The sequence below is a fragment of the Periophthalmus magnuspinnatus genome, chromosome 13, assembly GCF_009829125.3.
Source record: "Periophthalmus magnuspinnatus isolate fPerMag1 chromosome 13, fPerMag1.2.pri, whole genome shotgun sequence".
NCBI lineage: Eukaryota > Metazoa > Chordata > Actinopteri > Gobiiformes > Gobiidae > Periophthalmus > Periophthalmus magnuspinnatus.
The window spans coordinates 5374160-5400937 of record NC_047138.1 but is presented as its reverse complement, the minus strand read 5'-3'; the positions used below and the strand labels follow the sequence as shown (position 1 = coordinate 5400937).

General features: G+C 38.2%; 1 protein-coding gene across 2 annotated transcripts in view; it reads left to right on the top strand.

Moving 5' to 3' along the window:
* LOC117380038 (rho GTPase-activating protein 42) overlaps positions 1–26778 on the top strand; it is a 78522-nt gene that overhangs the window by 24038 nt on the left and 27706 nt on the right. For both annotated transcript variants that reach the window (XM_055225857.1, XM_055225858.1), the window contains exons 3-4: positions 1467–1528; positions 25072–25143. In XM_055225857.1, the coding sequence (XP_055081832.1) occupies positions 1467–1528; positions 25072–25143 (134 nt within the window). The remainder of the gene's footprint in view (positions 1–1466; positions 1529–25071; positions 25144–26778) is intronic.

Here is a 26778-nt window from a genome sequence, read left to right as displayed (position 1 = left end):
CCTTTCAATTTTTGTTAACTATTAGTTGAGAAAAAAGTTTTCCTCCGGTCCAAAAGAAAAACAACTAAACATTGGTATTTGTCCTTGAATGAAGCCAAGGATGTGTAGAGACACAATCCCATAGACAGTCTTCACTGTACTGTTCAGGGCTCCACAGTGGCAGCATTTTAGGCACACAGGCGTCTAAAATGTTCTTTGTTGTGACTTTTCCTTAGGTGCACTGGGGCCCCTGACAGATCCTCATCACATCTCTTCTCCTGTGTCCTCTCTCCTCATAAATGTGGATTAAATAGGATAGAACGCATTTATATGATTGTTTTAATTGACAACTGAAAAAAGCATTAATTCACTCGCTCTCACCTCTGGCCAGACGGCTAAAGCCTGTTGGAGCGCAGGCTGATGTGCTCAGGTCACGCTCTGGTGCACTGAGCTAAATGCACCAAAACTTACAAGTTTGGCTTTTTTCATCTGTGCATGAACGAGACACAATATTTACCCTTAAAGAGAAGCATCAACTCTGCAGATCCTCCACACTGTTTACTTAAATGAGGCTGTCGTTGTGCAAAGTGAAAATAAAATAAATGTAGCGAGCAAAAGACGTCAGTGATCAACTACTGAAATTTGAGGTCTCATTCTGCACTTATTACACATTAGTGAACTGTATCGATCCTTTAAAGCATAGATCTCTCACTGTTTTTAGCTTTTTATTATTTAAACATATAGACTTCTAACACATTCTGTTTTAACTTAAAGAAAATGTAAATTCTTATAGTTTTTTCTTTAATATTGTGTAGTATAGAGTATGACTTGTATATCTGGAGAAAAATTAACTAACAAAGTTTTTATTTACGCTTATTGTTGAAGCAATTTAAGAACAATATATTACTATGGCTTAAATGTTCTGCTGCGCCCAAATGAAAATCTTGGGCGCACCAGTGCACCCAGCTCAAATCGTTAGTCTGGAGCTCTGTGAATGGTTCCTGCGTAGACTGTAATAAGTAAAGCCCAGATGGAGTGGACAAACAATATCTTTCTCTCTCTCCCATACCCACTGTCAGTTTATTTTAAGACTACGCAGGGGAACGAAATAAAATGGAAGCAATCAGCAGTCGCCATTCAGTTGAAGTATTGTTTTTTACTGCACGTCTCGAGCTTAAATGGGACAGCTGCATGATTTTATTAGGTTCTAAAATGTGCGGTATTGGGAGCGTTGGGGAAAAAACATTTCATCCCTCCCCATGTATGAGAAAGCTCAAGGGGTGCCAGCGACATACGAGCTTTAATGGCCAAGCTGCTACACTTTTTAAATATCCTTTTTATTATAAGACAACATGTGGATGTGTGTATTTGCATAATTATGGCACAGTTCTACGAGTTCATCATATGTCGGGTTATAAAGATTTATTGACTGAAGATATATTTGTGTCCTAAAACCTGTTGTAAGTTGTATTTTTCTTGTTTTTCAGCTCAGTCTTTCAAAGAGTTTGCTCAGCTTCTTAACACTGTGGAAGAAGAACGTCGCCGTCTGGTAAGAATGCTCCTGACCTTTTCAAAAACCAAACAACTGAAATGAAAATTTATCTCACAACTTGCCACTACAAAATGTTATATGGTGACTTTTGGATGTTTGTGACGCTGCAAAATGATACATTCATTAGCTTTAAACTATGCATATTTTTCAGAAATGTTAAAACATACGGTTTAATAACCTCTCAATTTCCATCTGCTGAGGAAATATCATAACAGTAAACAAAATGATTCAAATGTCAACGGTCTCAGCTCTCTTATAATATTACAATCTTAAAGGTACAATATGTAACTTTTCTGGTCTGTAATCTGCTTGTCTCCATTCAGATGTTATTGCGTTTCCTGAATGTTCAGTATGTCATTAACCTTAACCTCCGTCTCCATGGAAACAAGCATGTTGTAGCCTCTCCAGGCCTAGTTATGTGTCAAATCTGTGGAGAAGCAACCCCTCACAGTATGTTTTTTAGAAAATGAAACATTTATAATGCAAGACACATATGTTTAATGCCACACTCAGAAACATTTCAGACAAAGCAATAATATCTCAATGGAGACAAACAGATGGCGTACATTGTACCAAAAAGACATTCATGTGTGTTTGTTTTCTTCAAATGTTGTTGTTCTTTCACAGTTTAGTGACACTATAATAGAATGTCTTACTGTGATAAATTCCCAAGGTCAGTCGAATATCAAGACTGTGGATGCAATTTTTTATGTTGTAAGAAAAGTGGCAGCTTTGTCCCTGTCCAAAGGTCGGAAAACAGACCTCCAACTATGCCGCATGTCTGGAGACAAACCAGGCATGACGCAAAGGCCAGGAACGATGGAGGGGGGGCAGGGTCATATGTCCCACCTAGCGGACTGCCCCCTGGGCTGTATACAGTAATATAGAGACCTACAGCTCCAGACTGTAACAGGAATGCACATCTGCTCTGTTGGTATTCACAAAGCTAACAATCGTACCTGACTAGCTTTTCACCCATTAAAACAAACAACCCCAAGGCGACCAAAAAGATATGCCAAGACCATTTTGTGCCATTTTGAATAGCTATTTTCCACTGACTTCATTCATTTAGCTTTTGTACATGTCTAGTTTGTTGGGATTTAAAAGTATTTCCTCATTGATTTGAATGGCAGAAGTGTGTATTTATGGAGGGTGGTATTCTAAGGAGCCTCAGGGTGGAATTACCTCAATCTGCCTGAAGCACAGGAGCTGCATGTTTGACTAACCAAGTGCAATCTATGGATTCCTGTATTAGTTTGCCTTTCCTTTTCATGGAGAGAGAAATGTTCCCCTTATTTGTAGTATTTTATTTTATTATATAAAGACATAGCAGTTACAATGGACAAAGCGTATACATTGTGCAATATTATTATTATTATTTTTTTTTTTTTTACCGCGCATAGCCTTTACATTTCATATCACATTGTTGGTGTTTGCAACTCACCCCTGATGTCACCCAATGTCTATGTCAATATAGATAATAAATATGTAACTGTGCATTTGTTCTGTGCAAGTGGTAAGTGACAGCGGGAGAGTGGTTGGCACTTATGCTTCTTGACAAAAACATATTACATTTATTTGTTACGCTGGTCAACATTTCTGGCTGGGAGTCCCTGCTTAGACTGCTGCCCCCGCGACCCGACCCCAGATAAGCAGAAGAAAATGGATGGATGAGACATTTCTTGCTGGTCCTTTCATATAAAACATGCAAATGAGTTATCTTACCCATAGTGAATATATGTGAGAATGAAAGGAAGACCTGAATAAAAGCGCTTCTATTATTTCTCTATCTCAGGACTATATAGTTTAACATATTCAGGTTATTCAAGTTACGGTTCATCTCAGTAAATCGCTGTCATGTTTTATGATGTGCAGAAGTGCCCTCTGTAGATGGGGGTCACCTCCACTGACGCCGTGTATTGAATATCGTGTCATCCTAATCATTTTGACAAGCATAAAACCACAGATAATAAATTCAAATTGCACAACAGATTTTTTCCCCCTTTCAAACTCCTGACCCTTGTAAATTGTTTAACTGCTGTTGATGATGCATAGCCTATAACAGCTGCCTCATTTTGGCCTTGCTTAACAAATCATAGTAGGTCCGTTCGATGTGAAATTAACGGGGCTTCTCCTTATAGTCAGTTTGGATTTGTTTCGAAATGGTTAGACGCTGGCTTTTAGATGACGTTTACATTTGGTTCAACATTTGCGAATTACTTTTTGGATATTTCATGGCATACTACAACGTAATCAATCTGGAAAATTCTCTCTTTCTCTCTTTCCCCTCACTGGGATTATGACATCATTCTAGGGTCAATAAATACAACTACTTTTACTAATCAATGAAGGATATTTAAAGTTTTCTCTGTTTTTCTCAAATTTTGGACTGTTCACACGTCACATTGGAACATTTCACACTTTCAAAAACGTGTTCTGTTTCATTACAAACTTGAATCTAACTTTTACCTTCAAAGCTTCTTGTCAAATCATGATAACTCTGGATTAAAACGCGCATAAGGGCTGCTAGAGGGTATCTGTATTATATTAGAATCCATATGCACATTCAATTTTCTCCAAACCCAGAGTCTTTGCATCATCTTTTCTTTTGTCTGTGGAGCTTTTTGTTTCAGTACATCAGAGGAGGTTCCTCTGATCTCTGCACTTTGAGCACCGCTGCTTCACTGCAAGCTCCGAGGCAGTACATTGAAAACATGTCACTTTATGCAAAAAAAAAAGGAAAAAAATGGAATTCAACAATACAGGAATGTTGTTGTTTTGAACAGTGATTTGATATTTTCTTTTCCAGTAACTGTCAAATTGGGCAGGTCCAAAACTTGAAATTGCATATATATCGTGTGTATAAAGAGGAATATTTGAGTTTAACATATTTTAGGTTTAAGTTAACTTCAGCTCTTACATGTGTCTATCAACCCCCCCACACCCGCCCGCTCCCTCCGCTCCTCCTCTTCCCTGCACCTCACTGTCCCTCCTGCCCGTCTCGTCACTATGGGGAGCAGAGCCTTCAGCTGCTCTGGAACTCCCTCCCCCATGACCTCCGCAACACACACTCACTCTCACACTTCAAATCTAAACTCAAAACTCATCTGTTTAGAAAGGCCTTCTCACCCTGACCATAACTGCATTGTCTTTTAATCTATATTTGCTTCAATCTATATTTGTTTTTTAATGTATTTTTAATCATTTTACACTGTTTTATTGTCTTGATGTACGGCGACCTTGAGAGCCTTGAAAGGTGCCTGACAAATAAAATGTATTATTATTAATTGGCTGCTCTGGCATCACAAGTTTCCACCGTTTGCTCCCATTATATTAAAGTATTACACGTTTTAAGAAAGAAAGAATTACATCGATATATTTGGACTGGGGTGTTTGTGAATAACACACAGTCTTGATTCCCCGTGATCGTGTTAATGCTATCACCAATTAAAACATTTGTGGGTTTTATTCGAACTTTGACTTGTAGCCAATCTGCTGATAAGAAATATTTAGATGGTTTGCGGAAAAAAAGCTGTTAACCGCTAATGACTTGTCTCAGTCAGAAGTGTTCAAGTGTGATCAGTCAGCTTTGAACATTACTTTTGGAGCTAATTAGCTACAAACCGCAGTATATACTGTACGTGGTAAGTTCGTTATAGGAGCAGAAATATTTGTATCTTTATTTCTAAACTTCCACATCGTTTCTAGAACTTTATTAGAGCTACAGTAAATAAATCATGAGTCTGAGGTCCCGGCAGAGTCATATAGGGCAGCGTTTAAGCGGAGAACTTGATGTCTCAAATTACATGTAATATCCTGATCTGATAGCAGCTTTGGAGTAAGTGGGGCTGTCATATAAATAGTTGTGTTGGTATCATCTGCAGCAGTAGAAGTAGTAAGATGGATCCTAGTATAGTCGTACCATCACTATAACTTTCAATTTTCTAGGTGCCAGTACTTGAATGATACCTGGTTTTCAGTACTGGTACATCATCTGCACTTTTCTGTACTTTTTCTGTATTTATCACAATCTAAAATAGCAAACACAAATTACAGAATGTTCATAAAGAAGGTTCATAAATGCAATTGAGAAAAAAAGTGTGATTAGCCTCGTAAGACCTGAGTTCTTGCATGGCTTTATTAATTTAATCTCTTTGTTATTTGGGCTGAACAAAGAATTATCTTTTTACATTATGTAGTTTCTTGGAAAAGTGATGTAGAACAATGTCCTTATATGTGGACGTTTTAATCATTTTGATAAAACATTTGAATAATGATTTGCAAAAACTATTTATTAAGACCCTGAACACAGCTACATTTGTCCTGAATGTAAAAACAAAATCAGAAACAACAATTGTGCCTCTTGGAAAAATGTGTCTCATGTGAAGAGCTGCAGACAGGAGCATGTGTCTTTACAAAAAATAAATACATAAAAATAATAATAATAATCGAAACATTCTAAACTCTTAATTTTGTTCCTAAATTGAATATATTGGCATTGTTCTTGTTGCTGTTCTTCTTCTAAAAATTTGCATTGTGACTTAGACAACCCAAAATGACGCCAGGTAATAGGAGGTTAATAACTTTCTATAGTTCTCTCCAGACACTCACCAGGCATTAGAACATGTTATCAAAAGAAAAAAAAAAAAAAAAAGATACCCGCATTATCGTATATTAGGCTCCTGTTTGCATTAAATGGTAATAACACACTATAAAATGTATTTATATTTCACTTTCCACTGAAGCATGTTTCACTTACTACTATTCTCGTATTTTCTTATGAGAAACACGAGGGCTTGAGGTTTTTCTGTGCACGGCCATGTTTGGAAAATAAAACAACACAAGCTCTACTTCACACCGCCTCTGTGGCTGAGTCAGTGCCTTCCACAGTCTTATTTACCAGATTCATAGAGCCGTCAGAGGATTTGGTCACATTTGTTTACTGTCCTGCTTATTCACACAGTCACAGTGTAATGCCAGCTTCAGAGAGCGCACATAAACGCCACGGCCAACCCTCGCTGACCTCTGTGTATGCGTGCGTGCCAAGTGGACTCCAATTCACACCGCAACAATACTGGCGTACGATTCAGGGTCACCGATCCTGCCAAAGTCTATCAGATGTGTTCATCTTTGTAACAGAGACAAACATTATCATTTGGAATAAACTTGGGTGGTATCGTTTGGCGTCGAGTTTGGCGGTCCGACTGACGAATCTCATTAACCCAATTTCAACGTGCACTTCAATAGTTAGATGTTTGGCAGACCATTTTTGACTTCTTTATAGTTATATACGACTTATTCAAGGTTTCACAACACCATCAATTTATAATAACCCTGGCACAAAACACTACTTACATATTTTATCTCTTCGTTTTAGCGATACATCTTCGCGATCACAAATTGCTCCTGAGGACGTGAATATCCTCAGAGCTGCCAAAAAGCATGAGTTAAAACAATATTATTAAATGAGGCTGATAGGCTGTCAGAATATGGTATTGTTGATGTTTGACGCTATGTTACGACAAAAACATAATCTCATTGTCGCCATATTCTTTGTCTTTGGTGCTGCTTTATGGCTGTGACACCAAAAATAAACAAAACAACCCACTTAATTTATATTCTAGCACAGCCTGTATATTGTAATTGACTTTTATTATATGCTGTTAGACGGTAATAATAAACTTGGCCTGCCCACTCACTGGTAACCCCTGCTGCGCACTGTAATTTTCATGTATCTAGAAACAGGTCTACACATCCCGTATAAATCCAGTACGTCATATATCAGTGTTTTCTGCTCTGAAGATACAATCGATCTGTCACAGTCTGGGGCTCGATTGCCTCGAGTCATGGTAACCTGTAGCAATTTAGGCACATTTGGAGCTGATAAAGAAGAGCAGTTTGTCTTTTAATCAGACCCTCTTCACTGGAAGCTACTGGAGCGCTACAGTGAGCTGATCATGTTTTATTCATAGTGATTAAAATGTGCGGTGTCTGGTTAAGAGAACGATTCAGATCTAAAAGCAAAAAACAATATGGACCAGCGAGGACTATTGTTGTAGAAATATAATGTACAGCGTGTAGTTAGTATGTACGCATTAGTGCCTGGACAAATTAGTAGTTCATGGATGTACTTAAAAGCACTTAAATAACTACAACTTAGTAAAGCTTTAGTGAAAAAAGACTTTAGTCATAATGAGCAAGGTCGCTGCTACTTAATTTAAGGGGTAGTGTGTTAATTAAGTAGTTAAATAAACCATTTGTTTATTTAACTACTTTTTTAATTAAGTCTTTTCCATGCTTTATAAAGGCTTAATCAAGTGTAGTTATTATAAAGTGGTACCAACGTATCATTATTTACAGTGGTCCCTCGTTTATCGCAAAAAATAACCCGCAATAAACAAATCCGTGAAGTCCTCAGCTTTATTTTCTACAATTATTATATATGTTTTAAGGTAGTAAAGCGCCTCACCACACACTTTATACACTTTTCTCACGCAGGCATTAACATTTTCTCACATTTTTTTCTCGTTTAAACTCTCTCAAAGTTCAAACCTTCGTAGGCGCCTTTGCCAGTGAAGAACGTTTCATCGACATTGTGGGTTTTGTCGGGGAGAAAACAAATTGCAAACGTACAGCACTTCAGAGTCACACTGCGATCCGACATTTATGTAAATTTGGCTGAACGCATTCCGGACTGTACGGGAGACGCGGCACAAAAAAAAATCAGTGAAACAGTGAGACCGCGAAAGGTGAACTGCGATATATTGAGGGACAACTGTATTGCCTTAGCATATAAATCCAGGTAATGTAAAGTTAGTATTGTTAAAAATACTGTAGTAAAAGCGGTGGCTGGGTAGGGCGCAGAAACAGAAAGCTTATTATAAACCATTCAAAGCTACTCAAAGTGTTGTAGCTGCTTAAAAGCCTATTTCACCAAGCACACGGCAAAATAACAGTCCATTTTATACTATTAAATACATAATTTGAAAATTTGGCAGCTGTTAACTATTAATTATGCCAAAAATCGAGCTAATGGTTTGAAATTTATTGTTTATAGAAAAGAAACAAGAATATGCAGGCAGATAGCATCCCTTTAGACGCGCTTAGACTGCACAGCAAGCCGCATTCAGTCTATTCATTAGCTGTGATAAAGACAAAGTCAAAGTCAGCAACAGAGGAATGAGAAAAAGGACGAGAAACTTTTCTTGCAAGACTTGAGGTAGGTTTAGAGTCTTTTTAACCAAGCGACTGCCAGAAACTTCCAAGGCATTGGATTTCTGCCTGCTTTGTATTCCTGTTTCTGGCAGCAGCTTCTGTATTACATGTAATGAATGACATTTCCAAAGAGTACACTGCATCTTGAGCGCTAGTGATATGAAGTGTGGAATGACAGGTAAAAAGTGTAGAGCGGAGTCGTGTGTGTATGGGTAACTGTCAGCTGGAGGTGTCAGATGTGCACATTCACATGTCTATCATCATGTTTGGTGTCAGGAGTTAAAGACTAAAAGGCATTCTGTGAAAGCGCTCGATATTGGACATTTACCATAGGTTGAGATGTCACTGCATGGAACACGATGGAAGTGACTGAAAGAGATAGAGTTAGGCATCTGTTTGTAGCTTGTTTCATTTGAACTTAGGCCTTGTCTGTGCTCGTTTACTCGAAACTACTTGAGTGTTGACTGCTGTCTGACTTGTGTGCTAGTAGTAATGGTACTGCAAGTAGATGTGACATACACAGTTCAAATACAAAGTCAAATTAAAACGTGTGAATGCCTCTCAACAGCTCAGCGGGTCTAATCACTGACTGGAGGTTTGTTAGCTCCTTAGTTTTGTACATTTGTGCCCTTAGGCGTCTGTGTAAACATGTGAGTGGCTCAGTGCGGATGGGTGTGGATTTCTTAAGTGCCAATAAAGGAAGAAAATAAAAGATTGTTTTCTACGATTGGCACTGTTCAATTCCCCCATCGCAACCTTAAATTAGCTGGAAAAGATTTTAGAAAGCTACAAATTGCAGTGACCTGAATCTAGGGTTGCACGTTAAATGACAATCAAAATGAAATGGCAATTTGAGTTTGCATGATTATCAAATCAAAAAAGGCTGCAGATATTCGTAATACAACACAACATCCTGTCTTTTTGCAGAAGAATGTTGTTGTATTTGTAGTTTTGACACTTACAGACATATTCTGAAACGTGAATGCCCCTGAGCTTGTTTACAACGAACATAAATTGTAAATCTAATCACAATTTCAATTTTTATATTATCCAAAATTGTGTAGCCTTACCTGAATCCATTTAGTGAAATCTCCTCGAATAACAAAACTAAAAGTAAAAAGTCTAACTCAAAGAAAAAGTGCTACAGACCCTGTTGCTGTGATGCTGGAGTGCGAATGTTCTACTTGCGCAGCCTTTGTACACAGCTGCTGATGAAAAACACTTTTGAAAGAATCTACTGTCAAACACAGTATTGACTGGAGTCTTAGAGATACTTAGACAACAATCAGTGCCAGATGGTGTCTCCGTTTTTAAGGTTAGCTGCTCATGTGTTACAAGAACCATATGTGACATTCAGAGCCACACACTGCTCACAGATTACTCCACACCCCAACAAAGAAAGTCCTATCTTATTCACAACGCATCCTCTTACTTTCAGTCACTTGTGGAGTGGATCTTTGAGCTAAAAATAGGACGCCTGCTGATCAGCTTGAACCCAGATATTTCAGGGCACATCAGGAGAAATATGTTGATTTTAAAGAGTAAGGAAGGAGAGTGCAAGGAAACTGTGTGTGCATAGCATAGCCAGTGTCTGTGCTAAGAAAATCCACTTTGTGCTGCTGTTGTCAGGCATGAAGTACTTTATTGTTTACTGACTCTGCAGGGGGGGAGCTCTTACACTTTTAGCTCACCCATCATCCGTCCTAGTGTGCCAGTCCATAAAATAATTCCCAAATTCAGCTTGAAAAGGTTTTTTACTATCATTCCCACACTCAGGGCCCTTTGAGCTGCATAAGAAGAGTCAATGTGGTTCAAGTTCTGCATGGTTTTAGCTGGTTCAGCCCTGCCGAGCAAGATGGCATTTGGAGGGGAAGGCCAGTGCCCCGTTGTTGTGGCTTTTGCTGTGGTGATTGTGTGCCCCCAGGAGGCTGCCTTTTATGGTCTGGCTGGAAGACAGATAGTGTCTTCCTCTTGTTGTTGAGGCTTTTGTGATTGAAAGAAGAAGGGCACCAGGTCTGGCTCTTTGTGTCAGACAGAATCCATAGGCCAAATTTAGACCTTTCTCGTGGTTGTTTTCAAAAGCTATTAATATATTCTTTGTGCAGCGGAATCTCATTTGAGTCGCTCCTTTGCTATATTTACCATCCTAAAATGGCTAACTACTGATCAGCATAATCCACATAATCCTGTCTCTAGTTTTTGAGAGATATCTTACATTTTTGAGTGACATTGCAGATATACGTCTACCCTTTGCTCTTTGGTGGGCTTCAGACGCTTTTGTTCAGAAAAAGATAGAGAGACTGGCTTGTCAGGATATCATATTCTCTCCCTTTAACAAAGATACAGATATTTGCCTTAAATTGTTAAATTAAATATTTGTATTTGTCAAAAAATACGTTTTAGCCTTCCCGTGAAAGCGAGTATAAACAAGGATAGAATAGGCTAAGAGATACTGCTTTTGTATGTGTAACAGCACATTTGAGAATATTTTACAGACAGAAAAACAAAACATTTGTTCTCTTGCTTTATGTTTGACAGTGGCAATTTAGGATTCCTTTCCTTCAGCAGTCAAAGCAAAATATGTCTTGTAATTCCATTTGTCAGGCAGAGACAAACATCAGGCACACTGTGAGCCCCTTAAGTGCTGATACTTTATACAAGGCCTGGCTGATAAGATGATGGCAAAATGTACCAGAGATACATCAGGGCTGCAACGTCTAATTTCCCATACACCCCAGTGAAAGCACATGGACACAGAAAGAACAAGAGTTTAAAGAACATTTTGTATTTGTTATCCATTACATGTTGGACTTCTCACATCTATAAGAGAGATTAAACTCGTATTTATTTCAACATCTATTGCTATTCAACATTATATAGAACACATCAGCTCGACAGTAAAAGTATCCCCCGTATAGAGAGATACTGGTACATTCTCTGAAGATGACGCTATTGTATTGCATTTGCTGGATATGATTGTGTGTCTCCATTTCATGTTAAAGAGTAGTGTTCTATTAAACTGGATTCAAATAAAAGCAATAGAAGCTAAATTCTGCTTTAGGGCTTAATACTTCATATAGGCGCTGTATGTAAAATGACGCCTTCATAATTGACAAAGTAATTATCCAACGTTGGGCCAAGAGTTGTGCTAAAAATAACTGTAATGTGAGAGAGTGGAGTGATCGCAGCCACTTCTCGAGCCAATCTAAACCTGACTATATCGCACACACAGGCTGCCATCACAGTTCAATGCGAGTGGGAAGTCTCACACTGAATAATATATGTGTTAAGTGCGGCGATGACTCACTTACAAATACATATTTTCATCTATATTACAAAGTGTCACAGATTTTTTTTTTTTTTTATCAGGTATTTAGTATTAAACGATAATATACATACAATAGATCATTATTTGGTGGATTGTAAATTGTCATATAGAACCAGAACCTGTTTCTTCATAGTGGCACCATAACATAAGCAGTGGATTTCCCATTATTTATTTTCATTATCACATAGCAATTTTCGTTGAATAATTGCTATGTGACAGAAGTAGAGTCGTGGGCTGAGATAGGGGTTTGGTGAAAATTAAGTTTCTACACACTCAAACCTCTACGCAGGATTAATCAAATATGCATGAGTTAAAAAATAAATCTGAGTAAGTGAATGATAAAGAGCAACATGGTTAAAAGTTCATTAAAGCCAGTTTTATAATAAGTCGCCTTTAAGATCATCAAACTCTGAATAAGGTTAGATAAAACTACATCTAACTTTGGCTCTATAGACCACATGAGGGTAGAATAGATAGTAGTGGATACCTTCTGTGCTGTCCTGTGAACTGAGGAATGTCCCATTGACCCTGAGACAACACTGTGAAATGAAGGCAGCCATTGTTCTGGCCAGAGTTCATGGTGGCTTGTTTAATGAAAGTCTGACAGTATCAGACTCTGTGAAGTGAACTGGCCTCCCAAAGACTGAAACTCGAGTCACTATAGTTTAAACCAAATTGGACCTTTGTAAAATATATTCTTTATCCTGTCAAATGCTTTTAAAATACATGTTACGTTTAAAAACATGCATCATTTCTATGTCGTCATCTGGAGGACAGTAGGGGATAGGGTTAACTTTTTAAACCACAGCCAGTGTTTATTTTGGGTGAAAGCATTGGTTGTGTACATCATTATTAAGGCATTAAGATTTTGCCGATACGATACATATCTCGATGCATTTTCCACGATACGATACATACCTCGATACAGTACTTTTTCAATTCAGAACGATACAATATATTTCAAATCGATTCAGTACGATTCAGTGAAAAATATAGACTATTTAATCAACCCCATTTTCACAAAAAAATAAACATTAATGGTGCATTTATCTTCCATTTACTGAAGATGAACAAACAAAGTGCATTTTGTTTAGTGCATGTGACTAATTAAATACATCAAACTGTTTCATTGGTCAATATTATTCATCCACAGTCTATACGCGCTGCTCTAAAGAATCACAACATATCTACTAAATCGTGTTAAACCACTATGTGTGCAAAGCTAATAAGAAATACATCTATTTTAATAATCAAAACAGTACATTAAATGTCAAATGTATTGGATAAACATAATAGTTTCTTTCCTCTAAACAAGCAACACAATTGTAAGCCCCTGTATCGATACTGTATCATTAAATTAAACAATATGATAGGTCGATATTTTGATATTTTTGCACACAACTACACACGATCATTATTATAATTATTACACTTAAGCAGTTGAACGTAATGTAACTTGTATTGGTGATTGGGTGGTGGTAAATCAAGAAAATAAAAAAAATGTCCACAGAAATGAGAAATCTTTGGATCTTTGGACATTTGGATCTTTTGGCATTTTATCCCATCATTACAATGTGATGGTGGTTTGGTGACAATGTCGTTCTCGCAGATAGAGGGCGATTTATTACGCTTTACTTTGCCGTGAAATATCCAAAAGATAAATTCACATCTGATCATTACTATTAGTAACTAGACCCAATAACTCACTGTATTACAACAAAAACCTGCATTTTAACAATATAAATTTTAGCTGCTCCTCATCTGTGTTAATTATTATTGGCCTATAGAACATTATTATTATGTCCTCTGAAACCCAGCAATGACATTTCCTCTTCAGCTGAGTTAGAAAGATTTAGGCTACTTCAAAAACTTGTATCACAGATAAAATAGTGCGCAGATAGTTGTATGTTGATTTTATGCCAGATGCCCTTTACCAATGTTTGTGTCTGTCTTCCCTTGTGGCGTTTATATATTGCAAGTGTTCCAATTTTTATATTGCTGAACCCAGAAATCCACTTTTTTGCTTGGCTTTTTATTTCTGAAAATGTCAACAAAAAGTTCTAAATACCTTTTGAGTTGCCTTTCCAGCAAAACACAGAAAACAATCAACCCACCGGTAAAGCAGCGCGGCAAAAACATGACCTCCTTGGCATAATTGACAGAAAACAAAAATTTGAAATCAATGACGTGCACTTTGTTGTTGGTCTCCCCTTGTGCATGCCAGGTGTCTTTCTGCAGGGACTTGTTGTGTACTGATAAACCAACAGAACAAATCTCTCAGGAGCTGATCAGTGTTGCTGCTTTAAACCCCATCCATGTCGCACTCCACTGGCTCCTCTCCCACTCACCGTTCTCATTGCTGTGCGGATTTGTGCTTGTTATGTGTCACTTCAGTCTCACAAGGTCGTGATGGCAATCTTTTTCTGCTCCTATGATGCTAACTGTAAGCCTGGAGACAGCTGTTTGGAGAAAGACGTGGAAAGAGAAGATTTAGATAGTTAGCGCGAGTCGCATATTTCAATACGAGTGGAGGCAGGAACAACTGGAATCTGACACTGAAATGGATTGTTGTTTGTGTGACTTTGTACATAGAGGAGATATGCCGCTTTAAAACTTCGCTGAATTGTACACTAGGGCTGTTGAATCTAACTTTTATTGAGACCAAGATTTCATTTTTTCTAATTTTCAATGATCACTTTGGGCATTTTTAGGCAGTAAAAACAGCTCTTTTAACCTTTGCACATGACTGAAAGGTTTTTATTCTGCACTATTCTGTTCTGTTCTGTTCTTTTAATGTCAATCTTATAATGATTATTTGTGATTATTTATGTTTCCATTTGTTGTATTATGATTTTAATGTCCTTTTTATTCAGTAAAGTACTTTGAAGTACCTTGTGTACGAATTGTGCCTAAAAGCATTTGGTTTTGGAGCAGAGTTAAAACTTTGGAGGAATACATTTCTTCTTGTTTATCTTTAAGAAAAAGGAATTTAAGACCACTTGAGCCCAATGAGAGCACTTTGGCTCTTTTTCATGGGCGCCCTGTTCAAAATACAATACAAACAGAAAAACAACCAAAACAAGTCTATCAGTCAATTTAAGCATTAAAAAAGGTGCAGGTGTGTGTGTAAAAGTTCGATATCAGATTATTTAATTGCGATTTTGTCACCAGTGTATCCAGTTTTGCTTTTCCTAGAAGTTTATTACATTTTTGTGAAGAAAAACAACTAAATTTCCTCTTTCCTGTCTCAGTTTTGGTGCAGCTCATCCTTAGCCTTATGCAGTCATGTGATCTGGTATTAAATGTTCCGCTATCAATGATTAACAAGAATGTGAGGTAGTCTGGCAGTTTTCTAGGCGTTTTTGAAGTAGTATGACAACTTTTAGTGTTACATGGTCATTATTCAAAGTCAGTATGGTTTATGTTCAGAAAATTAATGTTAAAAGCTAAACTGCCGGGCCAAAAAAAAAAAAAAGTCACCACCTGGATTTAACTAAGCAAATAGGTCCAAGCCTCCTGCAGTTGTTCAGGTCTAGGTTCAGCAACAGTCTGTGCTCAAAGAATGAGGTCAGCTGACACCTGAATATACTGAATGACCAGGTTATTCCATCAATGGATTTTTTCTTCCCTGATGGCACGGGCATATTCCAAGATGACAACGCCAGGATTCATCAGGCTCAAATTGTGACAGAGTGGTTCAGGAACATGAGACATCATTTTCACACATGGATTGTCCACCACAGAGTCCAGACCTTGACCCCATTGAGAATCTTTGGGATGTGCTGGAGAAGCTTTGTGCAGTGTCAGACTCTGCCATCATCAATGCAACATCTTGGTGGAAAATTAATGCAACACTGGATGAAAATAAATCTTGTGACGTTGCAGAAGCGAAATCGAAACAATGCCATAATCAAAGCTAAAGGCGGTCCAACCAAATATTACAGTGTGTGACCTGTTTTTTGGTGGCGACTTTGTTTTTTGACCAGGCAGTATATTTCAAACACAAAGTAAAATTGAAGCTTTTTTGAATTTTTTGTGGGTCATATCCCGCAGCCCTATGGCATTATGTTTTCAGTCAAGGTTTTGCAGCATTGAAATTCAGGAGCTCATCTGTTGTCTTGACCACAGCAGACTGGGAAGACCCACAGTAACCGTAGTTTTGCTCTGGCCCCTGTCAAATCAAATTATCTGAAAACTTTATATTATTGCCAGTTTTCTTGTTTCTAACAGATAAAGTCTTATGAAATGTCCAGTTGCTGCCTCCACAGGGCCAATAATGAAAAGATAATGAGAGACCAAGAGATATTATGCTACATTATCAGTCAGTGATCATAATGAAATGCCCGATTTATTTTAGTTTATCTTACTACTCAATTCACTACTTTTGCCCAAGGACACAGCAACAGTATCAGTTTCCTCATTTGTGGTGGTTGATTGACAGTTATATGCTGGTTGCTAACAAGATTTTGGAATAGAAAACACACCAAGTCCAAAATTGCAGAACTGTTTCCTAAATAATGAGTTAACTTTCAAGTTTGTTTTCAAAGTCAGGTTAACCAAAGCAGACATCTACTTTACAATCTGCAACAAAGAACAGCTATATATCAATAAGTAAGCTGCACTGAACAAACAAGGGGACGCTCTCGGGGGATCTACAAATCAGCTCCTCGGCGCTCCTCGGCTCCACCTGCCTTATGTCTGTACTTAGCCCTATCTGTTTTTAATGCGCAGGGCAAATGTGTCACAGTCGCTCAGCTGCGGCTCCATGTCTGTCTGCTAATGCTTGTTTTGGTTTCCTCAGCTCATAAAAGTTCAGACTGATGGAGTGTTCCAGTAGCTGCAGGAGACAGTGCTGCTGCAGATAAAGAACAGGACTTTTAATATCGGTCACATCACGGCATCAGCATGAAACAATGAGGACAATGATGTTTGTTATTGTTTACACCTTCTCTAATGAGTCGGGATAATTCTGCCTGCTTATCATTGCACTTAGTGGTACAAGTGTAGCGGATATTTTGAAATGATGCCTCTGGCTATCATCAACGATAATACCACTCAAGACAGAGGCAATGTTGACGTGTGGCACTGGCGCTGAAGCAGACACACTTCCTTTTCTCTTATTAAAATGCAGCAGTTAAATATTCCAGCATCTTTGCATCGACACCCACACTATATACATTAACACGATTGTACATTTAAATGCAGTGACACTTACACGACAATAATCCATACGAACGTTCACAAATTATACATTCAAGTTGGCACCAATTATCAGGAGATGCTGTTAATACATTTGAATTATTTATTACTTACTTATAAGTTCCCGAAGCAAACAAAATGTGTTAATTTCGTAACGACTGACAGGAGGGACCAAAGGGACAGAACTCGTGGAAAAGTTTAACAGTGTTTATTGACAGTTTTAAATGTGCAAATGAAGGTAGATCGATCAGGGAGTTGAGAGCAGGGGTTTGCTGTGGTCCAGGAGTCCAGGAGGGATCTGAGACGAGGTGAGCTGGGTCAGAAGAGGTGAAGGTTCGTACCGGTCGTGAAGAGCTGGGTCGGAGACAGAGGAGCTAAGTGGGATCTGACGAGAAGCAAAAAAAAAAATCCAACTTAGAATAAGTCACAAAGAGCAAAAACATGAACTGAGCCAAGCAGAGTTGGACCGCAATGGCTACGCGGATGATCTGGCGCTGAGTGTCCCGTCCTGGCTCCTTTTGTCCTCCAGGTGCAGCTTGATTGCTGATTAGATGCAGGTGTGAACGAGAGGAGCCCAAATCTCCGCCCAGCTCCAGGCTTAGATACAGAAGGGAGGGAGGAAAACAGTGCAGAAAGGCAAGACAGACTGGGATCACGTGGGTTAAGTGTTTTGCCCAGTGACACAATGACAGTATGCACTCTTCAAAGGTGTGATTGAACCTTCTATTTTGGAGCAAACACAATAGTCATGTGCTACTCCTGCAACCTTTTGATACAAACACAAGTAAGAAATTAAAGTCACTGTCTTTCAAAATAATATTTAAGTAGAAGTCTGTGTTTTTCCATAAAATGTTAACTGGTGGCATTGAGAAAAAAGTGTTTGTCTGCACTTATGCTGCAGCTGCTATAGTCACATTTCCATTGCATACTATATCACCCAGCCCTCTCCTCATTTACAAGGCTGGACAGACATTACACACACCATGACCTTTTTCAACTTGAAGAATGAAATACAGAGAACCTAATTTAGCTCTAGTCTGAATTGACTGTCAAAATCTATATATTTCTGAGGTTTTTTTTTTTTCTTTCTCAAGATTAATGTTCCATCTGAGTTTCCATTTTTATTTTACAGACTACACATAACAAGAACTCAGGCGTTTCCCAAGCAGACTGTCTCTTCTCTGAAATCTCTTCTGTGCCTGGAGCTATGTTGACTTTGATATTGTGAGAGGGAAGTACTAAACTAAACAAACTCTACTTTTTCTTTGAAATACAGTGACCGAGAAGTCTTTTATGACACCTCCAGAGCTGGGAAGATGGGAGATTGGGCTGTGTGCATTTATATACAGACAGATATTGTTGATTTGTTGCCAATGTAAAATGCTGCTGGTACATTAGAGCTGCTTTTTATTGTGAGGACAGTGCAAGCAAAAAATCCAAGGAAACTTTATAAAACTTCATTTTTATGATCCCGCATACTGTCCCCCGTGTGACGCAGCAACTATACTCTTACAAATCAGTATGACTTATATATGTGTTTACTTAAAAATGGAGGGTTGGTGTTTCAAACCTCATCTAAGTCTGTGCTGTTGCTGTGTCATTGGGCAAGTTATCTATTCTGGTAAGACGACTGGATGCAAGACACTGATGTAAATTGATTGCACCAGGAAGAGTGCCTTGCTAATAAAAGAAGAAAGTTGCGGAGTTACTTTGTCAGTGTTGTTCATTTTGCTTAGTAGTACTTTTAGCCATTACAGTCCACTCTTGTTTAGCTGCAGCAGAGTGTACAAAGTAGGACAGCGCGAATAATCGAATTTGAATCGAGCTAGAGATTGAGTCAACGGTAATTGTCAGTGATATACTTGAATCTTTTTATTCAAGGGGTCTATATCCAACCTCCTTTACTAAAAGCATGCTGTTGTGTGTCATGTTGGGTGTTTTTTAATTAATACATAGCAATTACTAAAAGCCAGTCTTGTTTATGTTTTTGAAATTGAATAGTGCAAGCCATATGTATTAGTTTTTAAAAGGACTAAGTACAGTGAGATAGAATGGTGAGTGATGAAGTGGTCCTAGAGTCAGGGCTAAACATGGAGAATCAGCGTTTTTAGTTTTCTGCAGCTAAAACCCGGAACAGTCTTCCTGAAGATGTGAGACAGGCCTCTACTTTGATAATGTTTAAATCCTGTCAGGAGATTCCGGTTCCTCCCACACACACCCGCAACTCACTATCAATCAAGCTGCACCTGTGAGTACAAAGGGACTGAGAATCCGACACTCGGGGCCAAAGCGTCTTGTCAGCTTCCGGTATTTCCACAAGTCGTTCTTCCTGTCATGCTCTGGTTTATTTGTCCCTGTATCCACCGTGATCCCGCTCCTTGGAACCGCTCTGCGCCTCCGTCTCCGACCCAGCTCTCCAGGACCGCTACGAACACCTCAGCCTCAGATCCAGCTCTCCATGACCGGTACGAACACCTCAGCCTCTGAGCCTGCGACCCATGACCTGCTCCAAGACTACTGCCTTTCGACACCACTGTCTACTTTCATTCACATTCCTGTATCTAACTTTTACCGAATCTGAATCTTTGTTCCCCCCGTCAGTCTTACAACAAATCCCGACTCCAAACGGTTCTGTTTAGCTGTGCATATGACTGAAAGGGTTTTACTCTACACTCTCCTCTGTTAACATTAATTTTATGATGATTATTTATGTTTGGATTTGTTGTATTATGATTTTAATGTCTGCCTTATTCTGTAAAGCACTTTGAATTACTTTGTGTATGAAGTGTGCTGTACAAATACACTTGTCTTGCCATTAATATGAAGTGAAAAATTAGATGTATTTTGTCATTTTGCCTAACTATATACTAGAAAGTTTATATTCTTATTAGATCCCAGGTGTCGGTGATCACTTCTCATGCTTTGCTCTCACCGTGTCTCTGAATTAACCATAAAGCAATATTTTGGAGTTGCTTGATATTTGGATGGTAAAAATATAGCAGCGGTGAGGAAGTGTGGGCACATTGACATTCCTCTCTCTATCTGGTAATGAAATTGCTTAGCGCTATTGCATCCTTTCAAGCATCACACAGTGCTCGCTCATATGGATTTAATCCTGTTGAGAGGGGCTGTTGCTCAGGGCATTCGGCACAATGCCAGTTTGAAAGTAATCCATTGAGTCTCAAATAAGTTGGCCTATTTCTAGTAAATATCTACCTATTGAAACCGTCATTTATTTAATATGTTGAGGAGGTACAATCTAAAGTCAAGGTAGAGTTTCTTCAACAAACGGTATAAAAGCATTACCCACATTTGACCCATATATTAGATTAAGTGCGGACTTGAAGTGAGCATAAAAATTTGCCAATTAAGATGAATCATTTGACATTCATAATGAGTTTATGTAGGCTATATTAAATTCAAACTACCCTTAGAAGTACAATAAAAACCCTCCCAGTAATGAATGCTTACCTTTGATGTCTTAATCAATGGGTGATAAGTTATCTTATTAAATTTACAAACACAGAAAATCTATTTTCTAGGGCATAACCCGACATAACTTTAAAATGTGCTCTGAACCGTGACATCAGAGCCATCGCAGTTACAGTGAGACACGGACGATAAGGTAAAGGGAGTGGCACGACTCCTGCTGTTGACGTAGCAGATGATACGATGACTCCGATATGACTATGGATTATAACTCTTTATCGTCTGCGCTGAATATCTCTTAACATAATTGCCTTTTTATCAGAGCTATAACCCATCTGTATAATCCCTATACTTTTCAATGTAAACATAAGGTATTAGCTGCTTTTTATACAACCCCTTCAATCCACTGAGCGCTTGGACACCTTTCTATCAGAAACTTCAGCCTTTTTGAGCATTTTACGCTGTGCCGGTTTGAACCACAGAGGATGGCTTTTCCAACCAGCCTGTCAACTGCTCAATGTTTATTTTTATTTTTTTTATATTTTTTGACAGGTTTTTGGTTTATACAGACTGGTGCTGACTGGGAACATGCCACTAAAGCAACATTTCTGAACCCAAGTAATAACAATTTGTGGTGTCAAACTCTCTGAAATCATTTTTTGATTTTCACTTTCTTTTCTGTTTGATTCAGCTGTGCATCTGTGTGTGTTAGTCTCACTATTGGAGGCTATAGACACATTTTCAATAGACATTTTAATCATCTTTCCCAAAAAGTATGCTGTACAGGTAACCATAGGAACATGTACCAAAGGGAATTGAGTCTTGTGGAAATGCTACAGTGGAGCACATCAGCTGACACAGTGTCAAGCCACGTGTCATTAAAGTCTGACAGTGTGTAATTATTTTGTGCTAATTAATACTTTCCATCATTGTAACTCACTCATTATTCCAGCCTGCTAAAGCTGATCAGCTGCACTTGTCTTCGTATCAAAAGGCTTCCAAAACTTGTGCAGCTTTAGACTAGGCCTATATGTCAATAAAATAACAACTTTTAGCAAGACAGGCAGTAATTTTAACTACTATTCACAGTTTCTATGTGAGCCTTCAATCCAAACTCAGTCATCTGGATATTTTTTAGGACTAGGTTTTCAAGTGCAGATGCCAGGTTACACTCTCATTTCTGCCTAATCTTTTCTGGTTTTGTAATTTGTGGTGAAGGTTATAATTTTACTTCCTGGTTGGACACGGGCAACAGATATGACATATGTAGAAGTGTGTTACCTAGCAACCATAACAAGGGTCAAAATGTGTCTAAATTACACAAGAAAAAATAAATGACAATACATGTATTTTAATCATTTTATGTTTAAACTATCACAAAAATGCCTTCCTTGTGCATAAATTGGATGGAATAGATGACAGTAGCAGAAGTAGACTCACTCACTACTATTTCCTCCATGAACTGCAACTTAACTGATGTAAAACTATGATAATTATAATCATCAAAGGAACTATCCTAGCAAACCAAGCCATAATTACAAAAATACATGAATCTGTCAAATGCACTTTAAGTTGAAGATGTTTTGCCCCTCACAACAAAGGGGTTTTAAACCAAAACTAAATCTTGACTAGACCATGAGTAAACAAGGACTTTTTCAAACCCACAAACACTTTAAGACAAAAACTGGTTCACCCTAAGGACAAAACCCCGAGCCATAAACAAAGTAATGTAGTCTACTCCATTCAGTGTAGTGAAGAGTGCAGTGATCGTAACATTGGAGAAACTAAACAGCTAAGACGATGTACCAACACCGGTGTGAGAGCTCCTCTGGACCCCAGTCTGCTGAACATCTCCATCTCAAAGCCACTAACCACTCCTTTGAAGATAGTGAGGTTCAAATCCTATCCAGAGAAAAGAAATGGTTTGAGAGCAGAGTTAAAGAAGCTATTTTTGTTAGGAAAGAGAATCCGTCCTTAAACAGGAATGGAGCCTGAGATATAAACTCTCCTCCATCTATAACTCCATCCTCAGACCCAGAACAAAGAGAACAATAGCAGGGTCGTTAAGGGCTGAAAATGTTAGTTTCATCTGAAACTGGAGACAATTGCTGTTTACAGTTTCAGTGTGGTGAGCCCCTCCCCTCAGACAGATATAAGGCAGTATCCACCAGTAATCTGAGCAGAACTGAAGAAGAGGCTTGGATGAGCAGCGAAACGTCTTCACTTCTACAACGATTTGTCCAGTTGACAAATTTAAACTTTTGCTATGGATCAGACCTGGATGACTGAGGGTTTACACAGACATGAGTAAACAACAAACCAAGTCCACCTTAAAATGAATTACATAATGAAATTTGAATCAAAACTCACTCTCATTAAAACGTTGCTTGTTACTATATACTGTGTGCACATACTCTCAGAATGACATGTCCGTTTTACGGGCTTCCTGATAGCCCAGCACTGCACAAGACATTGTTAAAGGAATATTCTAATAGGAAACTGTCATGTCTTTCATTGTAACAGTGTTTGCGTGCATGCTTGTTGACAGGGCATACATTTAATTTTAATATAATGATGAATGTAACCACTATAATCAGTAAAAGATTATGACTTCAAGTGTGAAATGCATGTCTCCAGTTGAAGGACCATGGATTAATTCAATTACCACAACAGAGCCACACGCATTTGCATCGCAGGGTAATATCTTGCATATAAAAGAAAACAACGCATTACAAGCTTGGGAGAGATTGTGGCAGCCTTTTGAAGTCGCCCGCTTCAGCTGGATGATGGAAGTGACAAGGTTATTTTGGGACGAAGAAAATGCATCGTGATTAACGGCACCAAAGTCAGTGTTCAGATAAGTGTAGCAAGAAAGTGGATAGTCCATTTGACGCGATACCTTTAAATGAGTGCTCCTATCATAGATGTGTTATAGCACCCAGGCCGGGTTTATCATGCGCACTCACTACACAGAATAACACCTTAAATCACGTTAAGAGTCGCGTCATTCGTGACACTGGCTCCCATAAAGTACCCCTACAGCCAGCTGATGGGCGAGAACCAGGATCTATTTTAGGCACTAAACTTTAAAGTCACAGTTAACGGCCTCAGCTTCAGATAAAACGTTCGGCCATTTATTATTTACTCATAATGTTACTATAGTTAACATCCAGGTAACATCTATGAACACTATGCATCATAAGTTACACAGATTAAGTCATTTTGTTGTTTTGCTTCTTATAATTAGTCCAATGTAGACTTATTTCACTGTTTTGAAAGCAACTCAGTAGAATATAAGTTGACCCAGTGGTTAGATGGTGCAAATAGGCAACCTGGCTCCCATCAGTCTAACCCAGGACAGTTGGAGAGACAGATTCACTTTTGTATTGTGTATCATGAATGTCACTGTATAAATCCAAGGTATAGCTATTATTAAGAATGCAGTTTGTTTTACATTACTTTGTTGGCTCATGAACAGAAAAAAAGTCATAACTCTTTTGTTTCTAAATATGTTTCTTTTATTATTTCAGAGCATTTAGAACGACCCTTCTGACATTGATGGGTACTTTGAGTCACATGGGTCAAATTCACAAACTCAGTGGTGTTTTACCGTCGACATTTTAACACCAGAGATGCCCCGAGCGTAAATGCCATTAAAGGAATAATAAGTAGTTTTCAAAGACAGGGGGCAGTATGTGATCTCCACAGACCTGACTGGTCCTGATTTCTTCCTGTGAGGTGATCTTAAAGAAAAGGTGGTTGTGAATAAACCTCAGACAGTAAACGACTTAAAATGTAATATTGAGGATCAAATAAGAGCCAAAAGTCCGGAAATGCTTTGAAATGTTCTGTAAAGTGTGTTGGATCGGGCGATTCAGTGCAAAAATGAGGTCATTTTTACTTTCCCTAGTTTAAGTAGTGATAAGTTCAAGTGTAAGTGAACAATTATAACCGTATATATGGCTAAAAATGTTGAAAGGTTCAGTTTACCTACTGCTAATATTTGGTGAGTATAACTTAAGAATTATAGGAGCGACTGAAGATTTAAAAGTGTATTACAATACCTAAATATATTTTCAGAAAAAAAAAAATATCTGAAACAAAAATATCTGCAAAAATGGGAACAGAAGCTTTGAATTCCTCCTCCAGAAACTTTTTTTTTCTTTTCAGTTTTTGCTTTTTGTGTCTGGTGTGTCATTTTGATGAAAAATTGATCGTCTATCTTTTGAGATTTTTAATGAATGCGTTTTCATCTTTGGACCAATACATTTCATATCGTGTTTTACCTTGCTCTAAAAGGTGAAAATCACTTATGTAATTATTCCAGTTTGTGAATTGTTCTGACATCTGTCTGTCTCTCTTTCATCAGATCCAGAATGCAGATGATGTTTTGATTACTCCCTTGGAAAAATTTAGAAAGGAGCAAATTGGTGTGGCGAAGGTAAGAGACCACCTACACACGCAATTAGCATAGGAACGGTGGGGGAGATTTCACGTTCTCTCTCTGCTCCTCACCCCTTTCCAGCTCCTTCAGTGTGCAGTGATTAATTCTAAGTTATTTGTAGCGTAAAGAAATGCTCCATACATAATGAGTGCCTTACATAAATGTTCTTTTCATGTTCGATTCCAGGGACATTACTGGTGTTGCCAATGCCAACGCTGCATTTAGGTGGCATTTATGGTGCGCTGTATATATAACCAATTAGCATCACAAGTGCGGAACCATACATACTTCACTAATTCTTCACAATATGACTGATTATGCAAGTAGATCTACAGTGCATACGATGGTAACATGATTCTTACTATGCATGCTTTTAAGGACTATTTATAAGTATTACTATTACTACTATTTTCTGTTCTGTTATAATGTTTCCTCGTTAAAAACATAACTGGAGTTGTGTTTTGTTGCATTCACACAAGCACAAACCCTGCATATTGTATTTAGGCAGTTAGGAGTTCTTCAGTCAAACAGAAAACACTCTGTTCCACCTTGTGATGTCATGTGGTAATACAGGAAGTGCTCCACTATGTTTTTTTAACCCTTTAAGGACTGAGCACACTATAGACCAGTACAGCTCACCTAGACTTTTATTCTTTTTTAACCATAAAAATCATGTTAAAGGAAATATCAGAATTTACTGCATTTTTTTCCACACAACTACCTCTATTTTACACTTCCATCTGTATTTTTTCTTTGATGCATTGGTCATCTTTGAGGGACAATGGAGGCAGATTACCGTAATGACAGCAAAATATTTAAAGAGCCCCATGCCTCTGTTTTGAGATGTCGTTTGAATTTACACGAGAGCACAATTGGTTGCGGAGTTACGGTAATGGAAAGTCCACAACTGCGAGTCTATAAACAACGATAGCATCTGCCTCTATAGGGTTAAACTCCTTCACTAGAATCATTTGGATCATTTCAGCCTTGGAATTTCCAATCACTACTGGACAAAAGATAACCTGAAAAATACCACGACATAACATCATACGGTGTGGCAGAGCTTTGGAGACATAGACAGACTAATAAGAAAGGATTGCTCAAACGTGTGGATGAAATAAAACACAACACCAGGCATGTTTTCGATGAGATAACAACATTCTCACAAGGCTTAAAGCTCAAAAGAGTCAATTTTTTTCATAATATACAACCTTTAAACCAGCTGTAAAGACACTATCCAGAAGAGATGAGAAAAAATACTGCCTACAACTTGCTGTACGACTGTTGCTCTGTTGACTTGTCTGTTTGTCGAGATATATCATAATTAAGATCTCTGTAAAAATTATGTCGATGGTGCAAATGAGTCACAGGAAATCGGGGAGGAAAGTGCCAAATGACACCGCCAGCTCTATAAGGGGCTTGGGAATGTGTGACAAGATATTAAAGCCTCAAATCAATCTCATTTCAGTCTGTTTGCTAGTTGTCAGTCAGTGTTGTTTGTTATGCGGTACGCTATACAATTCTAATTATAGCTGTTAATATAATCACTATGGTATAAATAGGTTGGTAAATTATTCCTTTGTTTCTAACTATGCATTTTCTGGTGGTTAAAATGGTGAAAAGTGTCGTCGG